Consider the following 17532-nt stretch of genomic DNA (forward strand, 5'->3'; position numbering starts at 1 on the left):
TGTGCTTGAAACTGTAATTCTGCAAACTGTTAATAAATATTTCAATCAATCAATCAATCAAAAGCCTCTTACATGTGCTACAGTGAAATAATGACAGTGTAATTTGTTTTAGTCATCTGTTGATTATAGCCAACTGGAATATATCGATCTGCATGGGCCATATGTCTACAGTAGGAGTAGGCTAACCTTAACCCTAACCATCTACCAAACCCGGCCTATACTCTAAACCGATAGTTACGTATGTAACTACGGTTCTATGAGTCCTGAATGACCGCCAGAGGCGGTGCTTTAAGCACTGAATACGTCCCTTCGCGCATGCGCAGTCGAGTATTTTATACCAACAATGTCGGTTGACCCCGTGATGACCCGGAGTCGTCTATAACTTCCGGCAGTCATCCGGGGCTCAGTCCCTACAGAATCTTCTCGCGAGAACACGAGGATTCTGAGTGACAAGAGTGCCTCTGGCGGTCATTCAGGACTCATAGAACCGTAGTTACATACGTAACTATCGTTCTATTTCGTCCCTGCTGACCGCCAGAGGCGGTGCTTTAAGCACTGAATGACTTATACCAGCCAAGTCACGAGGAATCCTGATTACAGACCTCAAAGGGTAGAACCGGAGGATTCGGGGAAGAGGGCCACGTCCACTGGGTGGGGAGTGGCAACATTCACCCTGTAGTACCTTGAGAAAGTGCCTGCCGAAGCCCATGAGGCGGCGGCACAAATGTCCTCCAAGGGCACCCCTCTCATGGCAGCCCATGATGTGGAAATGCTCCTTGTAGAGTGGCACCGTACCCCTGATGGTACGGGGAGGTTACTTGCCTCATAGGCGTGGCTGATTGTGTCTACAATCCAGTGGGACAGGCGCTGCTTGGAGAGAGCGCCGCCTTTGTTCACACCACTATGGCAAAAGAACAGCTGCTCTGCTCGCCTGATGCGTGCAGTAGCTTCAATGTAGGCTCTCAGGGCCCGGACTGGGCACAACAGCTCCAGTTTGTCTGTCAGCTCCCCAGGTGGGGGGTTGAATCGAGCCAGCCTGATAGGCCGGTTGAGGTGAGCCTGCGACAGCACCTTCTGGAGGAATGCTATGTTTGGCCACAGCGTGACCCCCGAGCCGTCTGCGTTCCACCTCAGACATGATTCGCTGACTGACAGAGCGTGCAGTTCACTGACGCGCTTTGCCGATGTAATGGCCAGGAGAAGGGCTGTCTTGCATGACACCCACTTCAGCTCTGCCTGTGCCAAGGGTTCGAAGGTAGGCCCGCACAGGGCGTCCAGTACCCGGTTAAGGTCCCATGAGTATGAGAATGTGTGCTATAGAGCGGAGCGCACCACTTGCCGCTCCAGCACATTGCCGTGTTCGGCCCAGTAGACTGGCATAAACTTCATAACCCTGTTGGGTCCCATCAGATTCAAGACATGTCGACACCCGTCTGTCTTGCGTCACGAGGAAGTATGTAGATCGGACTTCCCTTAGTGTGACTGAGGATATACAGCCTCTGTTGCGCCCTTGGGCAGGAGGACACATCACTCCTGGTCTGATAGTAGGGCTCTCGTCATGTTGCTGATAATGGCCATTTTGACCCGCCGGATATGGGGGGCTGGCGTCAGAAGGCACTGCACAGCCCGGAAAGTCACAGTCACAGTCAGGTCCCTGCGTGGGACGCCAGGGAACACGCTGGCCTCTAGTGTGGGCCGGCGGTGATACGCGAGCTCCGAGGGCAGTCAAGATGATTTCATCAATGTTGGAGCTCGGCCCTTTGGGAGGCGGGATGTGTCGTAGGCCTGCAAGCTGCAGCCTGGTCTTCCCCCCCTGGATGGTTCGCTCCGGCGATTCTCGCCCGGCTGAACCACCTAGTGCTCCTGGCTCCTCAGGGAGACTACGGAGAGTTGGCCTAGGCTCATCAGTCAAGCTTGACTGTGAAAACCCGACTTGGCGACGGGCTAGAGATACGATGGACATCAGCCGCCCACGCTCTGAGGACATGACGCCAATGCCTCCAGTGACACACCAAAGGTGACTGAGCCAGTATTAACGTTGCCACTATTAAGTGTGAACGGGAGGCCCCAGTGAGCAGGTTGTCTGTGCTCCTGCACTGGGGTCGAGGTCACCTAGCGTTCTGCCGCCGGGCCTCGTTGGGGAACACAATGAGGGATGCAATGACAGGCTTGGTGGCTGGCATGTAACCCAGGCCAGCCCTTATCGCCTTGTGCGTTCAAATCTATTAAAGTGTCACGTCGCAACGGGTTGTCTCAGGACACTTTTCCCAATCAGGGCAGGGCTGCCAGGATTTCACCATCGGTATAGAGATGGGAGAGGGCCCTGATCGTTCGCCCGGCAGGCCTGTAGCTGTCTCAGGTACAGGCGTGGGGGACGGCGAAGACAGCAAGAAGAAGGCGCTTGGAGGAGCCGACTGCCTGCTTTAGTATGCGTTCCACGGCTATGCGCATGAGCTGAGAAGTGGGAGGCCGGCTCTGATGCCTGGGAGGCACCGCCTTCTGCATCTTCCTCATAGTCATGGAAGTGCGTAGCTTAAGCTGTCGGGGAGAGCACATCAACCTCGAGTCAGTTGTGGCATCGGAGAGGTAGGCGCTTCGGCACCCTCCGAGGTGCCTAGGTGTTATCTGAAGTGAACATGGCCCTCATGCGGGCCAACTCCGCAGATAGCTGAGCCCTCTCGGATCTGCTGTAGTCGGCGGTCAGACCTTTTCCTCCTGGCACACGGGGCAGGACCAAGGTCGGCTCACGGCTGAAGGAGAGCTTCACACGAGGTACAAAAGTGGGAGCTCTCCATTGTGGTGGCACCGGTTACTCTGGACCGGCCGGTGCACACAAGTCCCAACTAGCCCAGGGCGCGGACGCTACTGGTTGCTAGGTGTTGGCCATATGCTTGAGGGAGCGCATACGCTGTCTGTACCAGCAGAGGCTTTCGAGGTACGAAAGTGGGTGCTCTCCGTTGTGGTGGCACCGGTTCCTTTGGACCGGCCGGTGCACACCAGTCCCAACTAGCCCAGGGCGCGGACGCTACTGGTTTGCTAGGTGTTGGCCATATGCTGCAGGGAGGGGGCGCGTACGCTGCCTGTGCCAGCAGAGGCTTTAACTTAGATCGGCATATAATGACTTAATCGAAAAACTGAATGCTGCTATACCTGCCGCAGCATGTGAATATGCATTTACGTTTATGCAAATGCTCATTGCAGCACTTTGAGATTCAACCAGATGTAAAGTGCATCATAGAAACAGCACACAAACGTTGCTGTTAGCTAGACTGTGCGACCTGCATGGTCGCGGTGGGGGAGGGGAGCTTTACGCTACCTGTACCCCCGGCGGAGGCTTACTTATAATTTATGATAATAAAGTAGCCTTCAGTCAAGGTTTGGACGCTGCTATGTAGCAGCTGTAGTGTTTCCTATGTGACCGTTTATCACGGCACTATGACGCTTATCCAAACTCCAGTGCATTATTATTTATGTTTGCTAGTCCAGAGCGAAACAAAAGACACTTCCAATACACTAGTCACGTGTGCACTACTACGCATTCATGCTGGGAGGAGGGAGCGCTACCGCTGCCTACCCCAGCCAGGTTCGGTTAAATAAACCGACACAAGCTAGTTTTGGAGAAAAGGCTACAACCGATAGCTCCACCGATAGGGGCCACCTGCTGAAGGAAGGGAGCGCGTACGCTGCCTGTATCAGCTGCAGCTAATGAACATAACAAGCTATACACCAATAGCTGTTAATAAATGCTTGAGCTAACAAACGATTAGTAGTAAGTAACATCAAGCTGGCCGTATGCTGGAGGAGCGGAGCGCATACGCTGCCTGCCCTGTACCAGCTGGGCCAACAAACAGTAAGGCAAGCTATATACAGATAGCTTTTTATCTTCAATAGTATAATAAGCGCTTGGGCTACAACTACAGGTAGCAGCGCCAGTTAGAGAGCTATGCTGGAGACCAGCTAGGCTACTAAAAAACAAGACAAGCTATAGCCTGTTCATAAACAGCTTTAACTTTAAGCTACTGGTAGCAGCTGTGAGCTACGCTGTCAGCAGCGCCAGATACTCTGTGCTGGGGACCAGCTGGGCTAATAGGACCTACAGGTACCCAGGGGCACTAATCCGACCTGTGGGAACAAACCAGGTTGCACCCACTGTATATGCAAAAAACTGTTAATGGAGCTTTGAGCTCCAGACATACTGGTAGCAGCTTCAGCTAGGCCCACTACTGGGGGCCAGCTGGGTTAACAACCAGACAGGCTATGTACACCAGTAGCTGTTAATACTATTTTGCTACAAACTATACTGGTAGCAACATCAATACCCTGGGAGGACGCAGGAAGCTGCTCCTGTACCGGGCTGATAATAACAACAACAATACAGCTATTCGCAAAAGCAGTTAAGCTTGAATGCTGCCAATATCGGTATATGGCTTTGGCCAGCAAGGCTCTTGCCATCACCAGCAGGGGCTAAACAAAGCTTAAAAAGTAGCGTGTTTAACAAACGAAGGTAATATGACAGTGTTCTTATCCTTCGGCAAGTCTTATAGTCGCTTATAATAAGCGCTAGCGTTCACAGTCGAACAGACCTCGCATGCAGAGCAGGGAGGCGGCGCGAACGCAGCCTTTACCCACACACAGGAGGTTATGCCATGATAAGTATATGATATCATATGAACGTCTGTTTAGCGGGGATAGCGCCGCTTTAAACGATAACGTACCTTCTGTCCGGGGAGGGTTTTGTTAGCCTTCATTACCGGCGAGAGAGATTGGACGCTCCTGCGTCCACGTGACATGGGTTGTCACCGAGTGCCTCCCTCAGATGTTGGGGGCCAAGGCACCCAGGGCAGAGGTCACCCATCCTCTGGCCGCAGAGGAGCCTGGCAGGAGGTGCACAGGTGGTGGCGGGGTTCGTCCATTGGAAACCCGCAGATGTAGCCCAGAGCGCGGACGCTAGTGGTCGCTAGGGGTGGAGCCGTAAACTGGTAGGAAGGGAGCGCGGACGCTGCCTGTGCCAGTAGAGGCTACTGTAGCTGCTAAAGGCCGCTTAGCTGGAGGGAGGGGGCGCGCACGCCGCCTATGCCAGGTAAGGGGTGCTCTAGCAGAGACCAGTATATATGATATATATATAATGATATAGTTATATATATATAATTTCAGAAAAACCAACCTATAAAGTGGCAATGGCTCTGTGCCGAAATTAAAGTACACTATTTGAGAACAAGTGACTAAATCAGTCAAGCCAATTCATATAACCGGGGTTACTGACGTAACCTCGCGGTGGTGCTATATAGCTGGCCAGTGCCAGCAAAGACTCATTCAGAGAGGCAGAGTAATATAGCAGTAAATAAGTACACTTATAAGTAGTATAAGTATAAGTAGTATAAGTATAAGTAGTAAGCAAATAATAATAGCGTCGACTCACGTGCTGGGAGCGGGTAGCGCTAACGCTTGCCGTCACCAGCACTGCGGCGCAGCCTTCGTGGGAAAACAAGACAGCGTAAGCTGTCAAAGAGAACGAGCTATCCGTTCAACTTTGACGGGTGCTAAACGGGACGCTCAAGTCGCCGTTTGTAGCACGCGGCGGTGCTATATAGCTGGCCAGTGCCAGCAAAGACTCGCTCAGAGAGGCAGAGTAATATAGCAGTAGATAAGTACACTTATAAGTATAAGTAGTATAAGTATAAGTAGTATAGGTAAGTAGTAAACAAATAATACTAGCGTCGACTCACGTGCTGGGAGCGGGTAGTGCTAACGCTTGCCGTCACCAGCACTGCGGCGCAGCCTTCGTGGGAAAACAAGACAGCGTAAGCTGTCAAAGAGAACGAGCTATCCGTTCAACTTTGACGGGTGCTAAAACGGGACGCTCAGGTCGCCGTTTGTAGCACGCAACCGTGTGTGTTGCAGGGAAGCAGCGCGCACGCAGCCTATGCGAACAGGGGTTGTCTGCTTACCTTGTTCCCACGGGGAAAGAAGACGATGTGAAGCCCAGCTCCACTCGAAAATGATACAATAATAGTAGTATTAAGTCGCAGTCCCTGGAGGGCGAACGCACGCGTCACAGCTCCGACCAACAATGGTCGCGGGACTACCGGCGACTTAGTAGTAGCAAAGCAATAGTTCTGTTATCGTGCAGTTTAATTCTGCTGTAGAACTCTGTGCTATGTACAACTTGCGCAAGCGAGAAGAAATTAGGGACTGAGCCCCGGATGACTGCCGGAAGTTATAGACGACTCCGGGTCATCACGGGGTCAACCGACATTGTTGGTATAAAATACTCGACTGCGCATGCGCGAAGGGACGTATTCAGTGCTTAAAGCACCGCCTCTGGCGGTCAGCAGGGACGAAATAGAACAGAGATTTTCAAAATGATTGAAATGACCGATATTACTTAATCAAAAAGGGTTAGTGATATCAGCGTGCTGTTGAAGCTGAGCGAAAGTCAACAAACAGTTGAGCACAGGCCATTCGTCTTCAAGATGAAGCAATCAATGTACAATTCTAGGGGGCGCCATAGCTGAGTGGTTTAAGCCCACTGAGCTCGTGGATGGAAATGAAGCTACACCCATGCAGGAGCGGGAATGCTGCGTAGGTGGAGTTTAATTTCCATCCACCAGCTGTCTAAAAACCCGGAAGAGACGCCAGCAGACAGCTTCTTTTGCCGCGCATGGAATCTTAGGTGTGCTTACACTGATTGCAAGACAGTCCAGCAATGTGTCGATGTGTGTCCCTGAGCAAGAATTTACTCATAATTGCTCCTAGTAGTTGTTATATGATGGGTAAATGCAGAGGACGAATTTCATGTATAGGCCTATGTGTACATGACAAAAAACACCCCATGGAATACTAGGGACTATAATAGTGATAGCATATCTGTGTCCTGCTTGTGCTTGTATGCAAATCAGTAAATTAACAGATTTCTGAAAAATGAAGCAAGCATATAGGTAGTACCTTTGTCTTTAAGATCAGAGCATAAATATTTGATATTTTGTACAGATGTGCAAAAAGAGACGTTTGACCTTCAATCACCAACCTTGTGTAGCAGAGTGGCTCACAGCCTCAGCCTGATGGCCTCAAAAGTCGAATATCTCCCCTGGCCTGAGTCATAGGGATATCCCTTTGGCTTAATAGTGGTTATGTTGGCTTCCTATACATGGGAGACCTGGGTATGATTCCTGGGCATTACACTTGCAACATCATTGGGATTGTGTCAAGCAGAACCTTTCAAGTGAAACAGATCAGTCAATTTATTAATTCCATTACAATTACATATAGACAGACTGGGAACCCATTCGGTAAAACAGATCTTTGTTTTTGCCTCTGGGGTAATCGCCTCCTTTTTGTATCATAGAAACAAGAACTTGGTTTGGCTCCTCCCCTTTCTTAGTCCACTTCCTCTCAGGTGCTTCTGTGTTTATTCCCATTAACATCATTACATGTTTGGGATGTGGTGCTGAATCTCTCTTGAGAGATTGCATACAAACAGACCTGCAAGTGAACCCAGTCAAGCTCAGTCACCGCACCCGAGTATATGACCCCTGTGCTGGCTGGCTGGCTGGCTGGCTGGCTGACTGACTGACTGACTGACTGACTGACTGACTGACTGACTGACACACACACACACACACACACACACACACACACACACACACACACACACACACACACACACACACACACACACACACACACACACACACACACACACACACACACACACACACACACACACACACACACACACACACACACACACGCACACACACACACACACACACACACACACACACACACATTACGATTTACACACTCCTGAGTGCTTGAAGAAGGTACTATGCAGTATATCTCCCAAAAATCGTTCAGAGCTTTTCTTTAGTTTGTTTGTTTATATTTCATTTCCTTCAGTCTGTGACATATCCTGGAAAACTGATTTAGTATTCAGAGGACACTGCTATTTCATCTCAAAACCTGCCTGATGTTTCCTGGGTCTCTGATCTTATTTATGTCCAAATTCTAAATCCTGTAAGTCACCATGATTCAAGCTTACTTTTGATCTATGGGCATGTAACAGACTTGACCCATCTCTGGTGTAAGCAGCCCCTGAGCTCACTATTGTGAGCAAAATATACTATTCTTTGAGCTACTGAGCTCCATTCCAGCCTATATTGCCAAGGCCGCCGGCTGCCATGACAACTGGAAGTCTGCCATGGTAACAGCAGCTTATTGGTGTAGTCGGACAGAAACCTCATTTCTCCAAATTTATTTTTATGCTTTTTACGAATTTGTCCCGCCCAGAGCCATAGAGTAAGACAGAGTTACAACATTGAGGGGGTATAATGTGGTTCATGTAACTCGTTTGTCACTGTAAAGCCTATAGACTCCAATGCATTCCGTAAACTTCCGGTTCAGGCCTTTGTCACTATTCGCCAATAGAAGTCTATGTAGAAGAGCCGCCATTGGACTGGCCCCATGTAGTGAACGGAGTTGTCGTAACTCTGTCTTACTCTATGGCTCTGGTCCCACCAACACTCCCTGTTGACAGGTGCCGCCCCAGCCCGTAGGATTACATGCAGTGTAATCATCACCCTCCCAGCCCGGCTTCCCTCCCCAATACATGGGCCTATTTGTGTTAGATGTTCAACAAAGCTGGATGCACAATGGTGGGTTCGAACCCACAACCTCCACGGTGGTGGGCACTGGGGAGGCACTGCGCCACGCGAGCTATTTCTATGTTCAAGTGAAAATGCCGTTTTCAGGAAGAAAAAAAAAACGTTTATTTCTCAGTGCATGAACAGAACATGTCAAGGTCATCATTTCCAATCCATTTTAAATATGTTTTCTTTTTTTTTGTACATATAAAAATAATGGAACAATTTATTACATCTCTATTCTTTTTCCCCGAAAGAGCACTCGATCAGCAAGTATTTATAAAGGTGCTGTACAATATACAAACATTTACATCTACTATACCCACATAATGTAGAAGAGACCACAAGGATTCTTACACTAATGAAGCAATGCAAGGCCACATTATGATACAGATACATGTGGTCCAAACAAATGTTTGAATTGGGTAAAACAGTGCAAGGTACACACAATAAGGACATCATCTGATTCTGGAACTGGATTCTGGAGTGTACTATACTGCCTGCATTTCGTTTTAATGACTGGTTGGAAAGAAGCATTTTGTTCCAAAATGAAATATTCACTGCAATATATCAGAATTGGCACTTGAAAGTGACAAATTAAATTGTGGTTAATTTAATTACGATAGACACCTTAAGTTGCAACTGGCTGATGACGGTAGCACTTTCACAGACTGAGGGCCCTATCTTCTGCATGGCGCAGCCCAGCCCAGGACGGCAGCGCACAGGGGGCAGTCTAATTTCTAAGTTGATATTTTACACAGGTCTTGAACAGGACGAGATATTAGGCTACAGGAGGAAAATGCTAATGTTGACCAGCAGCACACCTGGTCTACCCATATCACTCAAAATCCATCCAAATTCAACACAACTCATGTTCAACATTACACATGGTAGCCTACAGATGACATTACGGAGGAACTCTGCATTAAGGGTAAAATCACACCCGTGTGAACTGAGTGGTGCAACTCCCCCCCCCCCCCCCCATTTCATCTCTCTCTCTCTCTCTCATTAGCATGCAGGCAACAGTGCAGCACTCTCTCTCTCTCTCTCTGTGTTTCTGGCACAACAGCGCCCCTACTGGTACTAATAGTCATACTCGTGCTCTTTAACCAACACATAGGCGGACACATAGGTACATAGGTGAACACGGACAATGCTGTTCCTTGGAGTGGTTGCACCACTCAAAAAAAAGAATCATCTGGGATAGGTTATAATTACTTGATTTTCTTTGCATGGAGATGAGCGCAGGGAGCGAGGATGGGAGAGAGAAAGAGATAAAAATAGATGCATTTCAACTAGTAGTAGCCTACACTTTATTACTGATAGGATATCTTTGTGTAGCAGAGTGGCTCACAACCTCAGCCTGATGGCATAAAAGTCAAACATCTCCCCTGAATCACAGGGATATCCCTTTAGTGGTTAAGATGTTGGCTTTCCACGTGGGAGACCCGGGTTCGAATCCTGGGCGTCACAATATGGTGCCATTACCCGGACCGGGTTTCCCTGTAGGTCGTCGTCAAAAGGGGGGTGAGTGTAGCAGAGTGGCTCACAACCTCAGCCTGATGGCTACTAAAAATGTCCCGCGAATTACAGGGATCCCTTTGGAATAGTGGTTTAAGATGTTGGCTTTCTACATGGGAGACCCGGGTTCGAATCCTGGGTGTTACATTCGCTTATCTCCCATCCTGTAAGAAAAGCTTTCTTTCCATCTGTTTCCGTCTTTATCCGTTTTAGACCGTGAGCCTAGATTGTCTGAGTCTTTTAGTGATGTTAGATCATTAATTTCCGTTGACAATTACCAAACTGCATTATCATTTTGGAACAGAACTCTATCCAACCACAATTATTGCACATACTTACTACAGACTTTCTCACAGAGCATTCTCTTTTTAAAGTCTGTAATTAAAAGCCCCCATCATACAATCACAAAATGGTGTCAAATAGAGCTCTATTGAACGCTGATGTCTTCAGCTAGCAGCTGACTGTTGTACGTTATCACACTCATGTGCTACTTTATTGCATTCCCTGAGCTCATAAGAACATGTCCTCTAGCATAGCCAGTAATTGCAGATATTATTACACAAACCTCTATTTCTGGTCATTCGTACCATATATCCATAAGATCAATTGCCCTTGAAAGATTAAAAAAAGAAAAAAAACACATGGAGTCACTGTATACCTGTCTCCCCTCAGCAGTAAGCTCCTTTTCACAGACCAATACCCTATTACTTGGTTCTACAAACTGCCTGCAAGTGAATCAGGTATGTAGTAAAAAAAAAAAAAAAACAGAAAACAAAACATTTCAGCTGTAGGCTGATACTATTCTTCTGTTCAACAAACAACGTTATTATTTCGCCAAGTATGAAGAAAAAATAAATAGCTTTCATTAAACCTCTTCTAATTACATGGCAACGTATCACCAGCAAGGTCAACATCAGAGATGAAGTACAACTCATCCTCATCGTCATTCTTTTAATGCTACAAGGGAAGGTGCAGTGCAATGCAATTCAATAGATACTCTAAAGTTAGAATTTGCAAAACAGGACAAATTTCAAATATATATAATGTATATTATATTATACTATATTCCACAATGAGACACATTTTGAACGACCGCCAAGATTTGTTAGATAGATTTCATGTTATCTATAGGATAAATTACACTAACTACAAGGACCCATGGTAATCTCACCACCAAAATACATCAGATGGAGGGTGAAAGCTCCAAAACCTTTAGCAGTCTTTATCAAAATGTGGAATGGCTCTGTACGGCTACATATACATATATATCAATCTATAATTTCAATAAATTACACATACTGTACACATGGTAAACAAGATCTTAAACCACAAGTTTCTGGTCTTTTTTATTTATTTATTTAATCTAGTAGAGATTCATGACTACAGCCAAAGAACAGTCTAGAGTCCCCTCCGGTTGAAGTTTTTTTTAGGTAGCATCTTGAAACCTGCAGCGTTCAGTGTATGATCAACAATGAATTAGGATGATCTTCAGCAGTGCGCAAAAGGTGTGCATTAAAGCAAACATAAGGACCAACTGCATGCAGTTATACCTCTAAGGAAAAAAAAGACACAAATGTAGCATGTGAGACCATAGATAAGCAAGAGTAAAAAAAAAAGAATAGAGTAAAAAAAATAAAAAAATAATAAGAATAAGAATGTCAGCCGCACAGCTGCACTTTGCGTATATCAAAGTTGAAAGGCTAGGGGGGCTTTCAGCTTTGTTGCATATGGGAAAATTGCATTGCAATGTGGGTGAGGCGTGGTTAGCAATTATTCATTCCACAGGTGGTCCCCAAATTGGCACATATTCACATTTTCTAGTATCAGTCTGGCAAGGTCCCCCACAGCACAGCATGCCACACACATGCATAAGGCCCAGGTCAAAGCACACAAGGCAAGAGGGGACAGTGGAGTTGAGAGCACTGGTTCTATAAGCTATTACACTATGAGACACTTTCATTCACAAAGCCAAAGATGCAGTGCAGGGCTGAGAAAAATAAATAAAAGCTAAATCTACAAGTTAAGTTGTTTGGTGAAAAGTGGAAGAATCTCTCCTCAAAAAAATAGAATAATATAATAATAAAATAAAACAACAACACAAAAACTGAAAAAACTAAACACAAACACTGACGTCACACAGTATTCCATTGCACAGCCCATGTGGAGAGTGATGCTGTATTCTGTCAGAATGGGTCACGCAGGACCTCTGCCTCGGAGAGTATTTTGGCTGAGCTGGGCACTTTCCAAGGACCAGGGATAATGGGTCCCTTTGGACTCCCAGGGTCTCCTCCTCTGTGGCCGTCTAAAGAGGCCGCAGAGCCTTCCATGCTTCTCCGGTCTTTGTAGGCGAATGCATCTGTGCTGCCTGCTTTCTCTGGGGAGGAAACCTCAGCATCTTTTCCACTCCTTGAATCTTTAGTGGAGGACCTCGTGTCTCTGTGACTGGAAACCTCTTTCCTTGTGTTCTTTTCTTCCCTGGGTCTACTCTCCTTTTGCACAGAGTCCTTTTGTGCTTCGTTGTCACTTTCTTTGACAGTATGGAGACTGGGCCTACGCTGTCGGGACGCCGCTACCAAAACCCTTTTAAAATTACCTTGCTCAGGGGCAGGTCTGGTCCGTTCCCCTCGCCTGTCCGGTCCCTGTGCGCATTGCTTCAACTGAGAATCCCCGCTCTTGGAGCTTATCTGGTCGATCCAAGCTCGATCCAAGCTGTCCTTGCTAGAAACATGCTTTAATCTCCTCTGTTGACCTTGTTGGTGCTGCGCATGTTCCAGGGCTTGAGGAGATGTCCTGGGACCTGGGTACCGGGTTTTTGTCTGTGACCGAGTCTCGCTGTTCTTGCAATGCTCTGCTTCCAGTGTCTTGTGCTCTGTCTTTTTCGGACGGAAGGAGCACTCTTTGGCTTCGGAAAAGGCCTCTCCCATTCTCTTTGGGCCGTCAGGCTCTTTGGAGTCTTTCGTGGGCCTGATCCTCTTGTGGAAGGTGATATGCTCAGGGGTGCTAGGAGAGAACCTGTCTGCTTGCCTGTCTGCCTGCTCCCTGCTCTTCTCCGTAGCGCTCGACAGCCTGCTGGTGTGGGGCTTGAGGGCTCGCGGGGACAAAGGGCTCCAGCCAGGGCTCTCCATCACCTCGCTGGAGAACGGGGAGGTACTGGAGACAGAGCCCCCATAGGAGAATGGAGAGGAGAGGGGCGCCGTGTCAGAGACAAACACCTCTCTGGAAAAGCTTGTGGGTGAAGTGATTTTACGACCGTGTTGACCTGAGGGAGAAACACACAGTTCACAAGGAGACAGTGGCAGATGGCCACAGAAATGGCACAGACATCATGCTTTTTTTTTTTTTTTTGTAACACACCAACAACAACTTCTGAATGGAAAACAAAAAGCTAATTTAGATCAGGGGTTCTCAAATTGCCCTTATTGCCCTTATCGTCTGTAACTCTGAGAGTATACAAATACACATTTGTACATTTGTATGCACTCAGAGGTATGGGGATCCTTGAAATAAATAAGTGAGTTTGAAAACCCCTTGTTTAGATGGTACTACGTGATGTAACCGTTACAACAAAGGGAAAAGAAGAGAAGAGAAGAAGCAGCAGTTACCAAGGTTAAAAAAGGAGAGGCCAGTAAAAGCAGGGAAGATGTTAATGTTGGTGCTCGTTAGTGTAGTAACACACAGTAGAAGAAGCTGTACTACCTGTACATCACAGGGAGCAAGAGAAAACAAGACAAACATGAAGCACATTGTTAGAGGCAGACAGAAACCCTGTAAACACAATGAAGCTCAATAGATTCCAACCATTAATATGAGTGATGCACATCAACTATTATTTATTAACCTTAGGCCCAAACCACACCAATGCAACTCCTTGCAAGTCGCAAGGAGTTGCATGGGGACCCTCTGTGGTTAGGGCTTAACGATTAAAAGCTCAAAAAGTAAATTGTTCGTATTGTCAGAAGGATCGAGTCAAAAAGACAATTGGTGAAACACCATAAAATAGTTTATTTAAAATATCGGGTTCGGAAAATATTGGAAGAAAATACTAGTAAGTAAAGAAAATACAAAAATATTGGGGTAATACATTTTATAATAATTTAATTAATCAATAATATGCATACTGTACAGTGGTACTGTATGTCATAGTATAGCATGTAAAGTGTATCATTGCAATTATACTCCAACTCTACCACAGATCCAGTATGATTCAAAAATAAATAAATGGCTAGCTAGGTTAAAGGTGGATGCGCATCTGGAGTGCTGATAGTGCCATTGTGCTGACACTGATATATTGAGATGGAACTCATTACAATGCCTCTCACCCAATCAATGCAAGGTCGGACCCAACCGTGGCACAAGCATACGTCATACTCCCCCAAGGCTCTAGTAGCTTCGCTCCTTTTTACACTTGACTGTATGCTCTACTCTGGTTTATGCAGACTATGGTCTCTATATGTTGTTGTTTTTTGTCTTTCTTGATTTAAATGCCCTTTGGGTCAACTTCTTCTTCTTTTGGGTTTATTTTTTTAAATCTGCTATATAAATTAATATGACTTGACTTGACAAAATATAGCTGAAAATAGCCATGTCTACAGATCTGCTGTTTTCAGCAAATGTTCTCCCCCAGAATAGGGATGCTACGCTAGGTTTTGAGTGGTTGACTCACCCGTAGCCTATATTTTAATAGGGATGCTACGCTAGGTTTTGAGTGGTTGACTCACCCGTAGCCTATATTTTCAAGCGAGCGGTGAGTTTTTTTGCCCACTACTTACTGTTGTCTTGAGCCAGCCCTGCACCAGGTCTCAGCAGTAGCAGCACCTTGCTTCCCCCTGCCTGGATCAGCTCGATTGCCCTTGTATGGGAGATGCCATGAGCCGGCTCTCCGTTGATCTCCACTATCTCATCTCCAACCTGCCAGCAGCACAAAAGAGCACAGCAATTATAGTCACATAGAGCGGTATACTGTAGGTACACCGCACGGCATACATACACACACGCACTCACGCACACATGCATACAATCTCACACACTCAGACATAATACATTTAAAATTGATAATAAAGTACAAAGTATTGCCTATAATCCCCAAAATAGGCATGCCAGGGTTAGAGTTGTGTGCACGTAGTCACACATTTATGCAAATATGCATAAACAAACAATCAACATTTCAGGCTGCACTCAGTCATGACAAACCCCAGAGAGGGAGCCTCTATTATTGGAGATGACAGAGTAAATAAGGATTAATAGTGTAAACATGTAAGTCTCTTAACTCCATCTTTACAAGCATCGGAAATGTTATTATATTTCTTAAACATCATTTAAAATGTGTCTCATAATTTGGTCATTATGCCAATTCCCCCCAATATTCCCTACCACTGCTAAAGCCTACTGTTTTCTCTTGGGGAAGGTGTGTCTTCTCTGGTAAACATCAAGTCACCAACCGCCCCTTTTCTCTCAACAGTGAGGAGGTTGACCAAGAAGTCATAACACATGCGGAGGAACACACTATTGCCCCCTGTCGCCTTTCTTCTTAACAACTTGAACCCCACCATCTACATTACAGGTACCAGGTAGGTACAAGCTCACTTCGCGTCACACGCGAAGTGAGTAATTTTGGTAAAGACATTTGGTACTAGACAGAGTGAAAAAAGTTGCAACTCAGGTCTGCAACAGGTTTATTTTAGCGGAACCCTAGCTGTGGGCGAGGCTTAAGTTCAGGTGGGTGGTGATAAGGTGAAAACCAGGTACTGGTGGGTGTGGCCACACTTTTTTGAAAATCATACTATAATTCTAACAATGTGTGTCTGTGTGTGTGTGTGTGTGTGTGTCCGTGTGTCTGTGTGTCAGAAACACCGCCGTAGCTCCTCATTGCCTGCACCAATCGCTCCCACTTTTCACACAGGCATTGACCATATGAATATGGAGGGTGTAACGAAGCCCTTTTTTGATTTCACACATTAATGATTATTAATGAATGTATTAGTGAATTAAAAACGCACCGGGCGCAGTACCCCCCACGGCCACAAGGGGGGGCAAATATCTCACAACAGGTAAGGGCTAGTAATAATAATATTCCTTTCCTCCTAGTATAATCATAGTACCTGATGATCATGTTTTCTTTTTTTGGCACACCATCTTTAAAATACACAATATAAATAAAGAGCACACACATGAATCCTGCCATCGATTAGAGCAGGGCCGTCCTCGGCCAGTCTGAGGATGTACAGTCCCATGTTGTACTCCGTACCGCCACGAAGACTGAAGCCAAAGCCCCGGGGGCCGCGCTCCAACTCCACTGTTAGACAGCCCTGTGTGGAACCAAGTACAAACATGGGGTGAGTGTGCAGTCACTGTAAGCAGAAGGTGCAAAGGTGAAGAGCCGCACGCTCGTAGCTGCCAATGCCAAAAGGTCTTTTTGGGGACACAGAGATGAAACAAATGTTTCGGACAGATAAACTTTCTGCACTCACGCACACACACGCGCGCACACGCACACACACACACACACACACACACACACACACACACACACACACAAATAGTGTCATGCCATGTTTCTCCTTGTTTGTTCCTTCTGTCATAAACATTTGCGTTGTCCTCGAAAGGGTTGATTTACATACAAACACAGACCACCATGTGCGTGACTCTTGCCTGGTGGGGTCCTGTGACGCACAGTGTTCCCTGCTCGCTGAGCGGTAGTGTCTTGTAGTCGCTCCATCCCACTCCCTCCCGGCTCTCCTCCAGGTCCAAGTTGTAACTACAACGGACAGAGAGGTATTGTGTGTTAAACTTCATTAATTATGCACTTCTCTTCTCTTCTCTCTTCATCATCAAGTCATTATGCAAAAACACGAGACGCAATTAAGTGGTGGATGTATAAAATACGAAGGGCACTTTCCCTCATGTAGTTTGGAATTAACCTTTAAGTATGAGGTTGTTCTTGTGAGTGCCTCTGAACTATACACTGTCGGGTAGATTTTAAATATTATTTTAAAAACTATTTAGAACGCCTCTGTGTTATGAGCATGTAGATTGGCTGTTTTCGACTACTCTTGTATGACAAAGTAGGGCATTACATTAGTAAAACATAAAAAGCTGAAATATGGATACTGTTGCGGTTTCTGCTCGACAGCAATGTTATATTATGTATTGCATTTCTTGATAAAGATTAAAGATGTAAATATTCATCTCTTCTTACTAAATATTTATCATGAAAAGTGTAGTGGATGACATTATGAATTCAATGTGTCTTCATATGATTGTGTAAAACTATCTGTAGTACTTGAATATTCCCATATGGCATGTGGTTTTCAATACTACGAATACTATGAATATTCCCATATGGTATGTGGTTTTCATACTATGCAGTGTC

At 46.3% G+C, this 17532-nt stretch overlaps 2 protein-coding genes across 2 annotated transcripts in view; both read right to left on the reverse strand.

Annotated features, from left to right (window-relative positions):
- Positions 1-2614: 2614 nt before the first annotated feature.
- LOC310863040 (uncharacterized protein) lies at positions 2615-16752 on the reverse strand (the record flags this gene model as incomplete). The annotated part of the gene is made up of 6 exons (XM_083771163.1): positions 16663-16752; positions 16331-16625; positions 14933-15071; positions 12361-13422; positions 4852-4957; positions 2615-2750 (listed from the first exon to the last, which is right to left on the reverse strand). Exons 2-6 carry the CDS (start codon positions 16490-16492, stop codon positions 2615-2617), a joined length of 1605 nt encoding a protein of 534 aa, XP_083627289.1. The 5' UTR covers positions 16493-16625; positions 16663-16752.
- Positions 16565-17532, reverse strand: part of magi3b (membrane associated guanylate kinase, WW and PDZ domain containing 3b) — a 219000-nt gene continuing 218032 nt past the window's right edge. Inside the window, exon 19 of the mRNA XM_083772132.1 lies at positions 16565-16917. Within this exon, the coding sequence (XP_083628258.1) occupies positions 16773-16917 (145 nt within the window). The 3' untranslated portion in view covers positions 16565-16772. The remainder of the gene's footprint in view (positions 16918-17532) is intronic.

This window comes from Protomyctophum parallelum (genome assembly GCF_964188405.1).
Source record: "Protomyctophum parallelum genome assembly, chromosome: 8".
In the NCBI taxonomy this organism is placed as follows: domain Eukaryota; kingdom Metazoa; phylum Chordata; class Actinopteri; order Myctophiformes; family Myctophidae; genus Protomyctophum; species Protomyctophum parallelum.